The sequence below is a fragment of the Rutilus rutilus genome (assembly GCF_951802725.1).
Source record: "Rutilus rutilus genome assembly, chromosome: 15".
Lineage (NCBI taxonomy): Eukaryota > Metazoa > Chordata > Actinopteri > Cypriniformes > Leuciscidae > Rutilus > Rutilus rutilus.
Genome location: NC_140220.1, coordinates 9,548,561 through 9,564,729, shown reverse-complemented (window position 1 = coordinate 9,564,729; position 16,169 = coordinate 9,548,561). Strand labels below are relative to the sequence as shown.

General features: G+C 36.5%; 1 protein-coding gene across 4 annotated transcripts; it reads right to left on the bottom strand.

Annotated features, from left to right (window-relative positions):
- Nucleotides 1-2,678: 2,678 nt before the first annotated feature.
- On the bottom strand, nucleotides 2,679-16,003 carry dnajc5ga (DnaJ (Hsp40) homolog, subfamily C, member 5 gamma a). Of its 4 annotated transcripts, XM_084432039.1 has the most exons (7): nucleotides 15,863-16,003; nucleotides 12,289-12,422; nucleotides 9,052-9,265; nucleotides 8,148-8,310; nucleotides 6,139-6,221; nucleotides 3,874-3,912; nucleotides 2,679-3,288 (listed from the first exon to the last, which is right to left on the bottom strand). In XM_084432039.1, the coding sequence occupies exons 2-5, from the start codon at nucleotides 12,411-12,413 to the stop codon at nucleotides 6,142-6,144; spliced, it is 582 nt and encodes a 193-aa protein (XP_084288165.1). In that variant the 5' UTR covers nucleotides 12,414-12,422; nucleotides 15,863-16,003; the 3' UTR covers nucleotides 2,679-3,288; nucleotides 3,874-3,912; nucleotides 6,139-6,141. The 4 variants fall into 4 exon arrangements, 3 of the variants coding, with proteins under 3 accessions (XP_084288165.1, XP_084288166.1, XP_084288164.1); XM_084432040.1 differs by lacking the exon at nucleotides 3,874-3,912; XM_084432038.1 differs by lacking the exons at nucleotides 3,874-3,912; nucleotides 6,139-6,221 and having other exon boundaries at nucleotides 15,863-15,998.
- Between the last annotated feature and the right edge of the window lie 166 nt (nucleotides 16,004-16,169).

The following is a 16,169-nucleotide window of genomic DNA, read 5'->3' as shown; positions in this document are numbered from 1 at the left end:
TTTATGTATTTATATATATTTTTTTGTTTAAAAAAAAAGGTAAACTACAGCTACAGGTTTTATTTTCCTATGCAAGAAAAAAAGTGCATAGAAAAACTATAAAGCTCAACGGCAAAAGCATAAAACAAGCAGTTATTACTATTTTGTTGGTTCTCTCTTGCTTTTGCATGTGCTCATAATTTCTTTGTTTGACAGCCCCATGGCCAAAAATTATGTCAGCACAATTTGGCATGTTTCATTGACTCCCATCTCAATAAAATGCTTACACATTAAACACATTATTTATTTATTTTTATAATATTTGAATAAAGGGAGATGTCGTATATTTTCCTAGGCCGGACATCCCTTTTGGCCACTACTGTATAGTAGACACATTTTTTAGATTATAAAACTTACAGGTCAGGTCCTGGATGCTGATTGGCATGCTAGGTGTGCAAAAATACACAATATATTGATTAAAACATTTCAATGAAAAACCCTTAAACGGGAAAAATTGCAACCAAAAACAATCTACTCGCCCTCATTTCGTTCCAAACCGGTGTAACTTTCTTCTGTGAAACACGTAAGATATTTTGAGTGTTGTATCTTTGTCCATACAATGGAAGTCAATATTAACCAAAACTTGGTTACCATCAGCATTCTTCAAAATATCTTCTTTTGTGTTCCACAGAAGACAGAAATGCATACAGGTTTGAAGTGACAGAATTACAATTTTTGGGTGAACTATCATTTTAATATTGTCATTATGGCTTTTAGAAAAGCAAAAAAGCACTACTGACAGGCCATGCTATATTGTGAATATAGCCTTTGCTAACAGGGTTGCATACAAACTGTGTTCACAATTTAGCACAGGCTGCTATACCTTAAAAATTAGACAAATCATTTTTGGCCCACTGTGAGCAAAGGCATTGAAACTTGGCTGCCACTGCTGTGTCGTCACACACAGGAATCAAACCTTTCCACATGACCCTCACCATTATTAAATCTGAGTCTGCACTTCCTGTTAAGTATGTTGTAAGGACTGTTAATGAGTGTGTGGAGTTGCACTCTAAGCTGATTATAAGCTTATGGGCACAACTATAGCACATAAAGCAGCAGTGTGAAGTTAACCAGATAGCAGAAACACGCTACCATTCATTTCCAACCACAGCCTAATAGTGCCAATTAAAAAATGAAAACCTGAAAGCTATGTAATCGCAAACTTGTGAAAAGCAAGTTCACAATAAGATTCACTCAAATGCAAGTTTTTACAAATCCCCATTTATTTAATGAATTCAGATTCAATAATATAAACACAATTAAATATGTGATGCATTACGAACCATGTTGACTAAAACAGGAGGAAAGTAACAATGTAGTGCCGTGATTCTTGGCTTAGTTTTGGCCATTGGAAAATTCAGACCAGCCTTGGCTTTTCCCCCTCATCATCAACAAAGTATTACGCACAGCATCATAAAACTTAATATGTGCACTGGTGAAGAGGCCAAATCCTTTCAAAAGCTTTAAAATCATTTGCACCCAAAACAAAGTGCCAAAAAAGTAAAAAAAACAAAAGAGAGAAAAGAATTGATTGCTGTAATGTGCCTTGTCCATTGAAATGAAATGATCCAGTCAGCATGGAAATGTACCATTGGAAAAGAATGAAAAGAAAAATACTCTGAAATAATGTAACAGGTGGTTTGGAAGCAGATATCACAATGCTTTCTAACGAATGACTGCCCTCATCAAGTTTATTCTCTGAAAGCAATATCCAGCTTTTACGGGAAAAAAGAAAACGTCTTGGCTATAAGAAAATGCCCCCCCAAAATGACAAACAGAACAGACAGATGATCGTACACTACTTGAAATTATTACATACTTTACTATTTGCACACAGAGACAAAGTGGTGTACAATCCAAGTATATACTATGGCATTCGGAACAACAATTATAAGGGAGAACATTTGGCATCTAATGTACTGACTCTAATGTAGGGTTTCTAACAGTAACCTGACTATGGTCGAGTCTTTCACATTTAACACAACGGGCATTTCCTTATTGCTAAAATCATGAGTCTCTTGCAGATCCCAAATTTCAAAACGAAGTTTACACAGTGCATCGTTTGAGTCAGAACATGTCATACACAATCTCAATTCTGATATATTAAAAATAAATAAGATCATTAAAAATATTTGCGTTTTGTTGTCATGTACCTAAGGGCACGAAGAAAGCATAGGTTTACTCGATGATTTGGGATGGCGTTCATCAAAAGCAGGGTTGATCCCATTTGACATTTTACATTTACAGATATTCTTGCTTTCTCAGTTGATAAGTAGCCATAAGGGCTGAAGCCATTAGAGTTGCATTAGAAGCCTCCTATGAAGGTAGTGGGGAAACAAAGTGCATAGAAAAAGAAAAAAAACACCTTTCACCAGCATATTCAAGCGATTCGATTTTAGGAAAATGTACGACCATTGCATACGGCTTGGAATACCAAGCACGGCACATCAGATGACATTTGAGGCGTCTGCCTTGGCTTTGGTCAGAAAGAGAAGTTACGATGTAATGTCTTGCAATTTGATTAAGACTGACCGATCAATCTTAAACGATATGCAACAATGCAAATGTAACTTGAGAAATGACTGCCCTCAACAATGCAAAACTCCAGTCTGAAGAAGCAAACTAAAAAAATTAAAATATGTGCCATGTTATGGCTCCACTTTTGGATGGAGAAGTGGGAGGGGTTTTGCACACGTTCCTATGCTGTATAGTAGAGGCATGCTGATATTGCTTTGCATGCACTCACATGGTCATTCCACTCACATCCATGCTTCTAACACAAAACAAAATAAAAAATTAAATAAATAGCCAGAACCAGAAAGAAACACCCCAAAAGTAAACCCACTTCCCTCCTGGAGCACTGCCCAATGGCACCAGTCTCATAGCTTTTGGAAATGAATGTGTGGTTACAGATAAACAGACAGACATACACACCAGTGGAGACACAGATAAAGTGAGATTGGCTTCCTTGTCTTTTGGCAAACTGTCACTTGTTTGCAGTGGGTCAGAGTCAGAGTATGACGCAGTGGCACAGTTTAGTCCTGGTGCCGTGATGCCCTGCGATCAGCATATTATAACAGGGGCCTTAGAGTCCATCAGCAGGACCCCCTCGACCTGATGACCGGGACCAGGACCAGGCAAGGGTGGCTCATTTCTGGGTGTTGTACACGGACTGGCTGGCTGTGAAATGCGTGGACTCTGAGGTGTTGACGGTGGGACTGGGCTGGATCCAAATAGGGAGATTTGAGCCTATAAAATAAATAATAAAAAGAAAGAATTAAGATCTGGATATAATGCCTTCAATAGCTTTAGCAAAACTACAAAGCAGTGGCCAACATGTATGGGTTTTTGGACAATGTCAAGACGTATAAGTATGTATATATTTATGTATAATAAAAAGATTAAATTTGCAGGATCCATCATCCATTGATTGTTGGTATCATGCTGTTTAAATACTACCAAGAGAGAAGAGACGAGAGAGAACCACCACTTCTTTTCATCTGCCAAGTCGGCAGAATTATCAACAGGTGGTGATAATCTCAAAATGTCCAAATATCAGCTGACTTATCGGTACTATGATGCAGATAAACGCAGACTCTATTTGTTTCCGTTTTGCATGAAGCCATTACTTTTTAGGGTTGAAAAGCAAGAGGTACAGAACATACAGTTTTACTGAGACGCATTACCAATAGGTTCAATGGTATGAATAAGTGGGTTTCGCTAGCAGGAAATTCGCACACTAGGCCTACACTGTTCTCTACAGTTAAGCACATCAGATGTTGTTTCTTGGGAATATGTCCAATGGTGGTCACAGCTCTGCTCCAAGAAACGTACCTCCCTTCCCTGATGCAGCTCTTCCAAATCACCGCCCCACTAACGGACAGCATCCACGTGCAGCAAAGAATAAAAATGGAGAATTTCTTAATCAATTTGTTCATTACAATTAATCACTCCTAGCAAATCATTAAAAATGAAAACAAAACACTGTAAACCTTGTTTAAATAACAGAGAGCTAAAGAAACAGAAGTGTGACACGAAACAGTAGTGGGGTGGTAAAATGGGCTATAGATGGAGATGCGAGGTGAGATGAAGATGACATTGGTGAACAGATGGCTGCGATGACAGGCCAGCGGTGCCTCAGTGCGAGACGGCTCGCGTTGATTGTGTTTCTATCGATGACATGCACCTGCTTTGACAGCTTTGCTTCATGCTGACGCAACCTTCCCAACAGAAATCCCATTTCCTGCTGACTCATCCTCGCACTCACTGGCATATCCTAAGATCCTCTAACATAGTGGTTTTAATGCAGGATAATAATGATCATTTAATTACATTTGTGTTACAAAACATGTAGTAATGTTTAACCAGTGTTTCCCAGTGTGCCGTTAGTTTTATAATGAACCAAACATATTTTAAAACTTCTCATAATAACATAGAAGGTCTTTAACGGTGTTTTGCGCCATTGCTTTGGCCAAGGATGCGTCAAACGAATCAATATCGAAAGTGCAATATGGCTTTGTGCCCACAAAATGCAAAAGACGGCGGATTTATTGAAAATAACTGCAGCTCTCAACTGCAGTTTCTGTTAAAATAGTAGCTCAAGGGTTTATCTTTAGTGATGAAATAAGGACAAAATTATTGTAATTTCCCTACTGTAGCGTAAATTTAAAAGATTCATTTTCATAAACAGTGCATTTGTTTTAGAATATATGGCTATTACTGTCATAGGAATAAAAATTATAATTATTATTACTACATTCTAATTGTAAGGCTTCCTAAAACACTAGTGTGAATGTAATGTAGACTGAGACACAATCACAACTAAAAAGAGGGTTGAGGCTTTTTTCTTTGTTCAATTTGCACACAGAACATGGGTTGGAGATCTTAATTTTGAACTCTCAATGAACACCAGATTGATGAATTTAACTTTAATCTTCTTATATATATATATATATATATAATCTTTAATCTTCTTATATACAGTATACACTACTGTTCAAAGGGCCAGTAAGATTTTTTTAAGCTTTTGAATGAAGTCTCTTATGCTCACAAAGGCTGCATGTATTTGATAAAATAATATAGTAAAAACAGTAATATTATGAAACAGTATTAAATTTCTAAACACTTTTCTATTTTAATATATTTTTAAATATAATTTACTCCTGATGGCATCATTACTCCAGTCTTCAGTGTCACATGATCCTTCAAATATGCTGATTTGCTGCTTAAGAAACATTTCTTATTATTGTTGAAAATGGTTGTGCTGCTTCATTTTTTGTGTGCATATTATTTCAGGATTCTTTGAATAGGAGTGTAAAAAACAGCTTTTATTTAATGTAGAAATATTTTGCAACAATGTAAAGGTCTTTAATGTCTCTTTGATCAATCAAATGCATCCTTTTTAGCTTCTTATTCTTATTATTTACAATAATATTTGAATAATGCTTGATATTAATACTTTTGTTAATATTAATAATGTTCATAAATTAATATATTAAATATTATAAAGTTATTAATTTATCAGCTGTGTGGTCTGGCAGTGCACTATCATAAACTTATGATAATGGTCAGATGGTGTCCTTCCACCTCCTGTTCATCAATTCCTACAGGAGGATCAAAGTACTTGGCAGAAACAGGATCGGCCTGACAACATGCAAAAACATGGACATCCACAGCACGCACATGCAAAAGCTTTAGGTTCATGCATGTGCCTAGTAAAGCAAACGCAACTCAAGATCTCCAGATAATGCAAGTCACTGGCTTTGGGTTTCAGTTCATTGCATAGTGTTTCAGTGCATAAAGTTCCTTAAAAAGTAAAACATTTAATCTACTGAATGGGCTGTGAAAGTACTAGCACCGATTAATAAGCCTCGGTGAGGTCGCCAAGAGGTTGGGCCTTACGATATTTAATAAAGTCTGAAAACCAGATCCAATGACTTAATTTGAAGCCTTTGTAACAGCAAATGCAAATATCAAATGCTGCACAGTAATCCAAATGTTAGTGAAAGACAATGGTGTGAATCATGGACAAACACAGGGTTTTGTAGGTAGACATTCACAGTGGAGTGACTCATGCTGGCGATAAATATTTAGTCTTACAAGTCATTTTGAATCCGGTAAAGTTTCACTGCAGATTTCTGGAACAGGACTAGGTATAGGCTGGACAATAATTATTGTTTCACCTGTCGAGTAAAAGAGTAAAACCATTATCTGACATTACAGGTCACATGAACGACTTCATTGTAATGTACTCTCTTCACAGCTGGAAAAAAAGGGTGGTTTATACCTTTAAATGTAAGCTTTAAACATGTAAACAATTTAAATCCACTTAGTTTGCACTAACTTCACATTAAGGGCAATATCTGTGATTTACTCTGTATAAAAATGTATATAGTCTACATTTTGTAATATTCATATCATAAATATAAAAAAATGGCACTTAGAAATACTGAAGTTGGCATCTTTAAGAATAACAGGAAATGTAAATAAAATCCTAACCACAAAAATACTCAAAAAATGTCATCAATATTACAGGACTGCAACATGCCAGTATTTCTTGTCTACTTAACTTGACTGTCATACATTTGCTAGTGCTAAATTTAGACACAACAAAATTGACCAAACACCTTGCGTTTGCACTCTATAAATAATCTAAAAGCCATATTAGCATCAGGAAGACAAGAGGCGCTCAGTACCCAATGTCCTAGTTGACTGATACATGCGCATCTTGAACGATCAAAGCCAAGACAAGTGAAATGAGTCCTGTCTCATTTGACTCTTCATTAAATTCAACAAGAAGATAAACTGCAGACACCTTCAGGTCATTTCAAACACTAGATTAGACTGGAATACAAGACTGGACTATTAATATAAAATGTAGTGCAACATTTGAAGATGATGGGTGATTGTGACGTTTCAATTTTATATGAATCTGAGGCAATCCATCTTCCATCATGTCCGCAGTGATATTATTTATCCCATATTTAAAGGACTACACAGAATGATCCATCAGAACTGATTATACTTGAAAATATCCAACTTCTTTATTTTTTTTTTCAATTTGTTTTGATGTTGAAATCCCTCTCTCTGAGTATGAGCATAATAAACAACCCTCTGAGGGAAACCCAACAAAAGCTCTGACATCTATATAAGCAAAATCAGAGTTATAAATAGCTGCATGTTTATTCTTTTTGCTTGATCTGGTAAATTTGTTCCTGCTGTACATGCCACCTGAGCAACATCACGTGTCTCTACCGAGACACCTCAGCTGCGGAGACTTAAGCAAAGACTATCTAGTCTTCCCTTGTAAAATAGAGACATTATATAGTCAGCAGTGCTATATATTAATGAATGAATTCAGTGTATATAACTGCAAGTTATTACTTTCAAAAATGTCTGCCTACAAGTTTATACATGCAAAAAAATGGAGTAATAAATAATAATTGTACTTTTTTTTTTTCAAGACATTAATGCTTTTATTCAGCAAGGATGCATTATATTGATCAAAAGTGACCATAAAACAATTGTAATGTTACAAAAGATTTATATTTCAAACAAATGCCAAAGAAAATTAAAGCAGCAAAACTGTTTTCAACTGTAATAAGAAATATTTCTTAGAAATATTTCTGAAGGATCATGTGACACTAGAGTAATGATGCTGAAAATGCATTTTAACATATATATAAAAAAAAAAAAAAAATCATAATACTAATACTACTGTTTTTACTGTATTTTTGATCAAATAAATCCAGCTTTTGGTGAGCATGTGAGATTTATTTCAAAAATATAAAATCGTACCGACCCCAAACTTGTGAATGGTATATTCAAATTATATAGAAATTCAAAAAAGCACAAATTGCTGAAAGTAATAACTTGCAGTTCAATAATAATGACGTCGATTCTGTGGCCATTCTGACGGATTAAGTGAGTTAATTCAGTGAAAGATTCATCAGCAGAGTGATTCAAACAGCTAATTCCAGAGTTCAGAAGCCTTTTGACCAATCCCCGACATCAACAAACTGCCAGATAAGCGATACATTAGTCATCCACCTAGTGTTACTAGAGTCAGACCAAAACATGCTCCCCTTCCTAACAAACTCAAGGCTCACCTCCTCCTCCATCCTGCTCTGCTTTGATCTGGGCCTCCAGGTCTTCTGGGTCCACGTATTGGTAGTTATCATCCTCCTCTGGTGGTTTGCACTTTCCACAGCAGAAACAGCAGCAGCAACAGCAGCAGCAACAGGAGAAAACGGCACAGCACATGACCGTAGCCTGCGGAAAAGACAGACCTCAGATCATGGATCTCTCTCTCAGAAAGGCACATGTTGGAAGCTTAATGCCACGGCGACAGGGACGTTAGCAGGACGGTCCTAGTCGGTCAGTCACTATACTGACGCTGTTGGTCAGTCACTATCATGCTAGAAAGTTCGAGGAGCTTTTCGATAGCTTCTAAGCTGAAACACAAGGGAAATGATTGGCAAAAAGACAAAGCACATCAGCAATTATTTATAGCTAAAAAAGAAACAAAAAACTGATGCATTTTGATCAGACTCAGCTGTCTTGCTTTCTGTATCAAGCCTATTTGAGAAAATGATTGCATGTGGATCAAAAGCCACCATCATCTGTAAAGTAGCATTTCAAAGAGAACAAAGCATGCTAAATAACATCTGTTCAGCTCAGATTATGGTAGTGGATTGGAGTGACAACAATTTCCTGAAATCATTCTGCTCTTTTCTCAAATCCAGGTTTTCTATTGCCCACTAATCTCTTCTGGTGACAGAAACCCAGTTCGCAGTCTGCATTGTTTATTTCTGATCACTGTATTTACAATTATATTTCCAAAAATACTATCTTAGAAAACGTTTTTTTTTTTTTTTTTTTTTCTGCTAAGCAAACTCATTTAATCGAAACTGCATGTCACCAAAGAGTGTCAGTGTAGAGTTAATGTAAAGACGTTTTTTTTTCATGCAACTGTAACATAAAACGTCTGTTTATAGGGAATCGAGCTCTCACCTTGAACCACCACTTTGACATGAGGAAGTAGTATTTGACACTCTCTTCTCCAAACTGCTCGGACACGTAGAGCCCCATGGAACCGTACTCATCGTAGATTTTGCGTTTGGTCTCATCTGTGAGGATTGAGTTGGCATTGTTGATTTCTTTGAACTTGTCTGCAGCTTCAGGGTTTTCTGGATTCTTGTCTGGATGGTATTTCAGAGCTAGTTTTCTTTAAAAACAAAGAATTGTGTGTGTCATGAATCTTTTGTAAAACCCTGTTTGCAGTGCAAACAACTCAATTGAAATGATTAAAAATTGTTAACAGATATCAGCAGATATTTTGATATGACGTCAATGCAAAGTACATACAAACGAGTGTTTATTTCAATAATGATTACTAATCACCAAACTTGTTCCCTGGACAAATTCAAACAAATTGAAGGGGACACAAAAATGGAGTAGTTTGTGTCAGAATCAAGTCAAATGCTTATTGCTAAGTAAAAACATAGAGAAGCCTTTTATTTGGATTTAGAGTATTAGCAATAATGTTAAAAATAATACAATGATGTACATAAAATGTAAATTGTTCAAATAATTTATTCATATACATCATATTTTTTAGCTAAATTGAATTGCAATTTAAATAACTTTTTAATAAGTTAATGAAAAGAACATTACTAATCATTATTTTAAAATCTCTTTTGTATAAAATGAGTATAGTGTAAAATATATTGAAAAAAGTCATACTGATATCCCAAAATTAGGTAATATATTTTGTGCAATAATTTGTACTATGATAGCAGTGCTATGATATCAGCACTGGTGAATGTACTATCATCTTTATAAACAGGTTAATGAGATTATTTTACAACCATTTCAAAATAATTCTGAAATAGCAAATTAAAGGGGACAGGGTCATGACAGTAATCAAATTTGCCTTAGAAGAGGTCTTTGTACCATTAAAACATCCATCAAGTTTCTTAAAATGTCCTTTTCATTACAAACAAAGCATTCATTTAATCAAGCTCCAAAAACAGCTTGTTAGGATATTGCAGGATCTGTGACATCATGGGCAAATACATTTGAGGGTCTCAGAGCGACTCAGTTCATTATTAAGTGGCTGGTTAAGCGAATTATTAATGATTCGAATGAGAAGAAACTCATTCAGTCCAATCTCTGTGCTGTATTCTGCATGAGATTGCATTACACCAGAGAATTCAAATGTCACGAAAGGCTGTTTCAGGTCTGTTCATTCATCTCTGTAGTCTGTTCAACTCCACACTGTTATCTTTCAGAGACACAAAAAGAGTGCGTTTGGTTTCTTCGTGTGCATTTGGCTCCCAACAAACACACAAGGAAACTGCCTGTAAAAAGCATTTCACATGTACACACAAGGGACGAGCATGAGTTGAGTTTGAGTTTAACAACGCGATGAGTTTAACAACACTCACTTTATTTTAATGGTGTGCCGGATTGCCGGATATGTTTGTTCAGAGCGTTTTGTTTTGAAAACGAGTGTAATGGAGAATTCACAAGAAAGCTTTTGTTGAAAGATGAAGTGCCAACTGTATTAAATCTGACAGCAGCTGCATCACAAACCACAAGTAAGATTTCATACTGCTTAATTTGTCTGTAAATGATGGCTTTATATGGATAATGCTTTCCAAACACTAGCGAGTGGCCATTGATACCGTTTCCTATGCAATGGCACTAGCCAATCATAAGGCCGTGTGTCCACCAAAGCGTTTTTAGCCAGCTGAAAATGCCTAGCTGTGGGCATTTTTTTTTGCCAGCGTTGCGTTATTTTCAGTTAAGACACTTTGCTTGTTATGATACGGAATATCCGCGAAAGTGTTACTAGTATCTCATTTCACACATATTTTGTTTCTGTGTTGATTCTATATTAAAATGTCAATACAATGTAATGTATTTTCTCTGGCTCTTGTTTTAAATGATTTTGTTCCGTTATTATGCTTGTTGTTGTCATCTGTTGACGTTGTACAAGCAGAATGTGGCGGACGCGGTTGGTCGGTGTGGTATTAGTCCCGCCCCTCCTCCACTGTGATTGGACGGTTGGGTAAAAAGTGAAGTGATGAGCGCTGCGTTTTACCCAAAGTTGAACATTCTTCAACTCTCGGCGACCTGTAAAAAACGCTGAACGCTCAGCGCTTCAGCGTGAAAAAGACGCTCAGCACCTCGTTACGCTCATGCCGTTTTAAAAACGCGGCGCTCCCATTGAAAACAATTGAAAAAACACGCCAGCCGCGTGAAAAAACGCTTTGGTGGACACACTGCCTAACAGTTTACTTGTTTACTGACTAGCCTTAAGTGAGTCGTCCCTTAAAAACAATAAAAGTTGTATTGCATATATTCAGTGGTAGTACTTGAGTTAATGTACAGATAACTTAAAATATTACTCCAGTAAAAGTTTAAAGTACTCCTTTCCAATTTTAAAAGTACAAAAGTAGAAGTAAAGATTTTTAATGTACTTAAGTATTAAAAGTAAAAAGTACTGATATAAAAAGTACTTTATATACTTATGGTATATACTTTTACATTAATTTTATATTATATATTTAATCTAATCCTTCTGCTCAAAATACCTGGGGGAGGGGGGATTACTGGGTCTAACATCATTATGAATTATTATGAATTGTCAGTAGCCAGCACTAGTCAGTAAGGAAGATTAGTGGATGCAGATACATAATATGTAATGTGTGTTGTGATAAAATTTAGATTATTTTAATGTTATCTTGTGTTTTTTAAACTTAAAATCTATGCCGTTGAGATGGTGATATGGACACGCACTCAAGCATTGCAGCTTTCCCTTTTACAGCAGATTTAGTTCACAAACAACTGACAGTTGTGACCTAAAGATGAGTTTCATTTACAATAATCAATCCTAAAATTCATCATTTGTAACTTACTTTTCGCTCCATCAGTTGCATGCACACTAAAGTTCTGAGGATGTCCTGGTTCTTGGCTCATTTTGAGTTGTATTGAGTTAACTAGAGACTCGCTCTGAACGGATCACTGAATCAGTGAGTTGTTGACTCGAGAATAGTCAAATTCGCAAAAGAATCATTCGTTGCGATTTGCAAACCGATTTAACAGGTTCATTGAAAAGAATCAGCTCATTCACGAATCGGACACGGCTGTCTCAGAGCACCTGGCGATTTCTTCAGTTAAAAAATAAATAAAATGAGTAACGATATGTTTTTAGTGGAGTAACATAGTGGAGTAAAACGGTACCTGTAGGCTCTTTTAATGTCCTCTGCTGTGGCCCCTTTCTCCAGTCCCAGCACCTTGTATAAACTGTCCCCTGTAGTGGACATCTTCCTCTGAGGCCTGTCAGAGGGCGGCTTGACATCTGCCATGATTCAATGCTAAACAACAGCAAAAAAACAGACAAAATTAGGCATTAAAAAAAATTCATTGCATCCAATGGGAGCTGCTCTTCAAACTCTTCAGCGGCAGCCTATTATTGACACATGGAACAATGTACACAGCCAAAGCAAGCAGAAACCACTCGGCTCTATTTTAACAACACACTGTGCAAGTACAAGGTGTGGTGAAGGTGAATTCTGTTGATGTTGAAATAACAGGTGCAGGTTTCGGATGTTTATGAGCAATCCATCAGGAAATGACTTAAACACTACTAAGAAAACATTAATAAGATGTTCGCACTCATAATCATATGTACCAGCATGCAACGGTGGGCAGAACAACGGCTTCCTGATTCTCATTACGCCTTTGCTAAAGAAGATTATGTTTTGCTGATCTCACAAACCCCATGTTGAGAAAGGCTAATAGACGCTTGTAAACACATGACACCTTTCCTGATCATGAAAGCCCATTTGAAGTGGTTTAAACACTGAACATGGATCTTTCGGAGAAATACCTGCATCTGAACCACATCACCACCACCATTGTGAAAGTAATGCTTCTCAAGTTTAAACTGGCAAAAACACACATTCTGTAGTCATTTATAATGTCACAAAAGAATTGTATTTCAGACATATCTGATGAGCGCTTGAACACAATGGCCAATCAGAAGTGTTTTATGATTCCACTTAACAGCGCTCAAAGCGTCACAATTTTTTTATTTCAATACCGACTTTTGACAACTCTAGTCAACTCTTTTCATTCATCAAATAATCCTGAAAATTAACCTATCACGGTTTTCACAAAAAAAAAAAAAAAAGAAGCAGCACAAAGGTTTTAACATTGATTGATAATAAGAAATGTTTCTTCAGGCAGCAAATCAGCATATTAGAATGATTTCTGAAGGATCATGTGACACTGAAGACTGGAGTAATGATGCTGAGAATTCGGCTAATAGAAAAGAGTTATTAAAAATGTGTAAAGTTGTAATACTATTTTCAGAATATTGCTGTTTTTACTGTACATTCGATCAAATAAATGCAGTCATGGTGATCATAAGAGACTTACCGACCAAAATATTATTTTGTGCATTTATTATTGCAAATGCAAAACAAACAATAGACACTTGAATACATCATCTGCAATGCTCCATGAGGGCGGGCGGTTGCAGCTCACGTCTTTTACAACAGTTTGTTTCCATGGTAACAGTGATTTCTCTGATTGGAATTATGGGTAGTAGAACTGTTCTTCAACAAAAATCTGGCAATTAAACTCTGAGGTGATTTCTACAGAAGTGACTTGCACCTTTTACAGAAGCTTGAAAGGTTACGTTCTCACATTTTGAAATGAATAGAATTTTACATCCAAAACTCTATTCCAGTCTTTCCAAGTTGCAAACCCCTAAGCCACACTGACTTTTAAAGCTTGAAATAATTTCTATTCATTCATTCATTCAAGAAAGGTTTAGAGCCAGTTAAGAGATGATCACACAACCAGAGATATATTAATAACAGCCTGGTAAAACAATCAAAAGACAGATTCACATATTCAATTAAGGTTGCATACACTAGAAAGCTAACCGATCACCCGTATCAGACTGCAGCTGTGCGAGCTTCAGATGAGCCTCTGTTCATCAAGCTGTAAGCTTATCTCAGGCTTAACTCTACAGTCAGTGTATTTTGGATGAATCTAGCGGCTGTGCCAGCGTCTGATGAGAACGCACACTAATCACACAGGTCACTTTCTTCCAGATGATGACAACTGACTCAATGCTCTAAAATGAACCAGTCCGACATGATGAAGCTGACACAACTTTATACGCCAGTTCAATTCAAAACTAATGCAACATACGCCAATGCTCTCAGACCAGTTCAAAATCATTAGAAACATGATCAACAATAAAGTCAAGGCCGCTAATAATAATAATAATAACAACAACATGATTTTCATAAATCTGCTAATCATTTGAAGACACGTTGCTTTGGAAGTCCTAATCTAGTTGTAATACCTATATATGCACCGAATTGATCAAAAGTACCAACAAAGAATCATGAAAAAAGTATAACAGTTTCCACAATTGTTTTTAACATTGATTGATATCAATAAGAAATGTAGGAGCAGCAAATCAGCATATTAAAATGATTTCCGAAAGATCATGTGACATTAAAGACTGGAGTAATGATGCTGAAAATTTTGCTGAAGCTTTGCCATCACAGGAATAAATTAAAATAGTAAAATCAGTTATTTTAAATTAAAATATTTCACAATATTACAGTATTTTGATCAAATAAATGCAGCTTTGGTGGTCCAGGAGCAGAAGATATCTAAACACCTTTCCTGTTTTGTTTTTTTTCTTCAACATTTGATAGATTGTGAGACTTTATGACCAATGCAAAGGCATTACTACTTTAATTGTAACAGAGTAGTTAATGTATTTTAAAGGAACAGTGGGTGATGTAATCAATCTCAATTCACATAATGTATTTACATTTCATTTGCACACGTTTGGGCCTGACATTAATGTTCAATCTAAAATGGTCGAACTCAACCCCACTGTTTAGGAGTAAATCATTACCTCCATCTCTCAAAGACCAGGTAAACATGTGGCTTGTTCAGCCAACCCGTATTGTGTAGATTGAACAATAATGACATGTATAAAAAAAAATGACACTACTCGAAACAACTGTTTAAAATGGAGCAGAAAAACTATTTATTAGAAATACATGTGATATAATTTGCTCAACTTCATTGGCTTTCACAGTAGCTCTACATCAACAGATCTGAACAAAAACACGTGTTAACTCTCCAGTCACCGCATCCAAACACATCTGGGATGAGTCTTGTGACGTCACGCGTTCATTGATAAGGTTTATTTTTATCCTTTCGTGGATATGCATCCGAGTTATTATCATAGTCACCATATTTACTTACATTACTTGCTGGCTGCTGTAACGGGCAAGTGTCCTTGTAAAACTATAATCCAGTCTTAATCCACCAGTACAGATTACTATCCCCTTCAGACCCAGTATTTTCCTTCACTCTTCCCTTTAACCATGACCTGTTTGGTTTGACCTGGGCAACATCTACTAGAAACAATATCTAAGATCAGTTAACACGGGTACACATGGAGTTTATTCATCTTTATTCGGGATCATATTATTGGATCTGGGAGGAAAGCACGAAATTCGACCGTCTAATTCATACCTAATGTCAACAATACCACTTCGAATATAAATCTTCTAGCAAATTTACATTCATAACACAGCTAATATGAAATTCATACACGATGCTGACTGGTTTATAGGGTCATTATGAATTTGCAATTACTTTTATCGATGAAGCAAACGGCTGACTAGGCAGTTAGCATTAGCAGGTCTAGCAACGATAGCAAATTTTTGTGGATTTTAAGATGCAAATGTCAGCACAGTCGATTAGAACTCACCTTGAACAGGGTGGTAATGTGATATAGTCAATTGTGGCTGAATCATAGAGGACTCAGCCGAATGGTTCTTTAGATATCCTATGTACAGCTCCTCATTGCTATCGCCGCATGCATGTCCTCCCTGCCTTGAAAGCGTAGAGCGCCGAGGACGCGCTTGATTACTGGAGTCGACTCTTTGAACCGAGTCTCCAGCATGTTCGGCTCCCTTGAAATGGGAATCGCGAACAAGGGCACGATCTGGGAGTCGATTCTTTAGCGGAGTCGACTCTCGCTCTATGGATTAAGACCATAGAATGCCATTTGGACG

Bases quoted from the DNA above. Each gene is read 5' to 3' on its own strand.
- dnajc5ga (XM_084432038.1), bottom strand. From the start codon at position 12,413: ATGGCAGATGTCAAGCCGCCCTCTGACAGGCCTCAGAGGAAGATGTCC. The intron at 9,266-12,288 runs GTACCGTTTTAC...TTGTTTTTAAAG, and splicing joins GACATTAAAAGAGCCTACAG to AAAACTAGCTCTGAAATACC. The intron at 3,289-8,147 runs GTGAGCCTTGAG...TTTATTTTATAG, and splicing joins AGAGCAGGATGGAGGAGGAG to GCTCAAATCTCCCTATTTGG.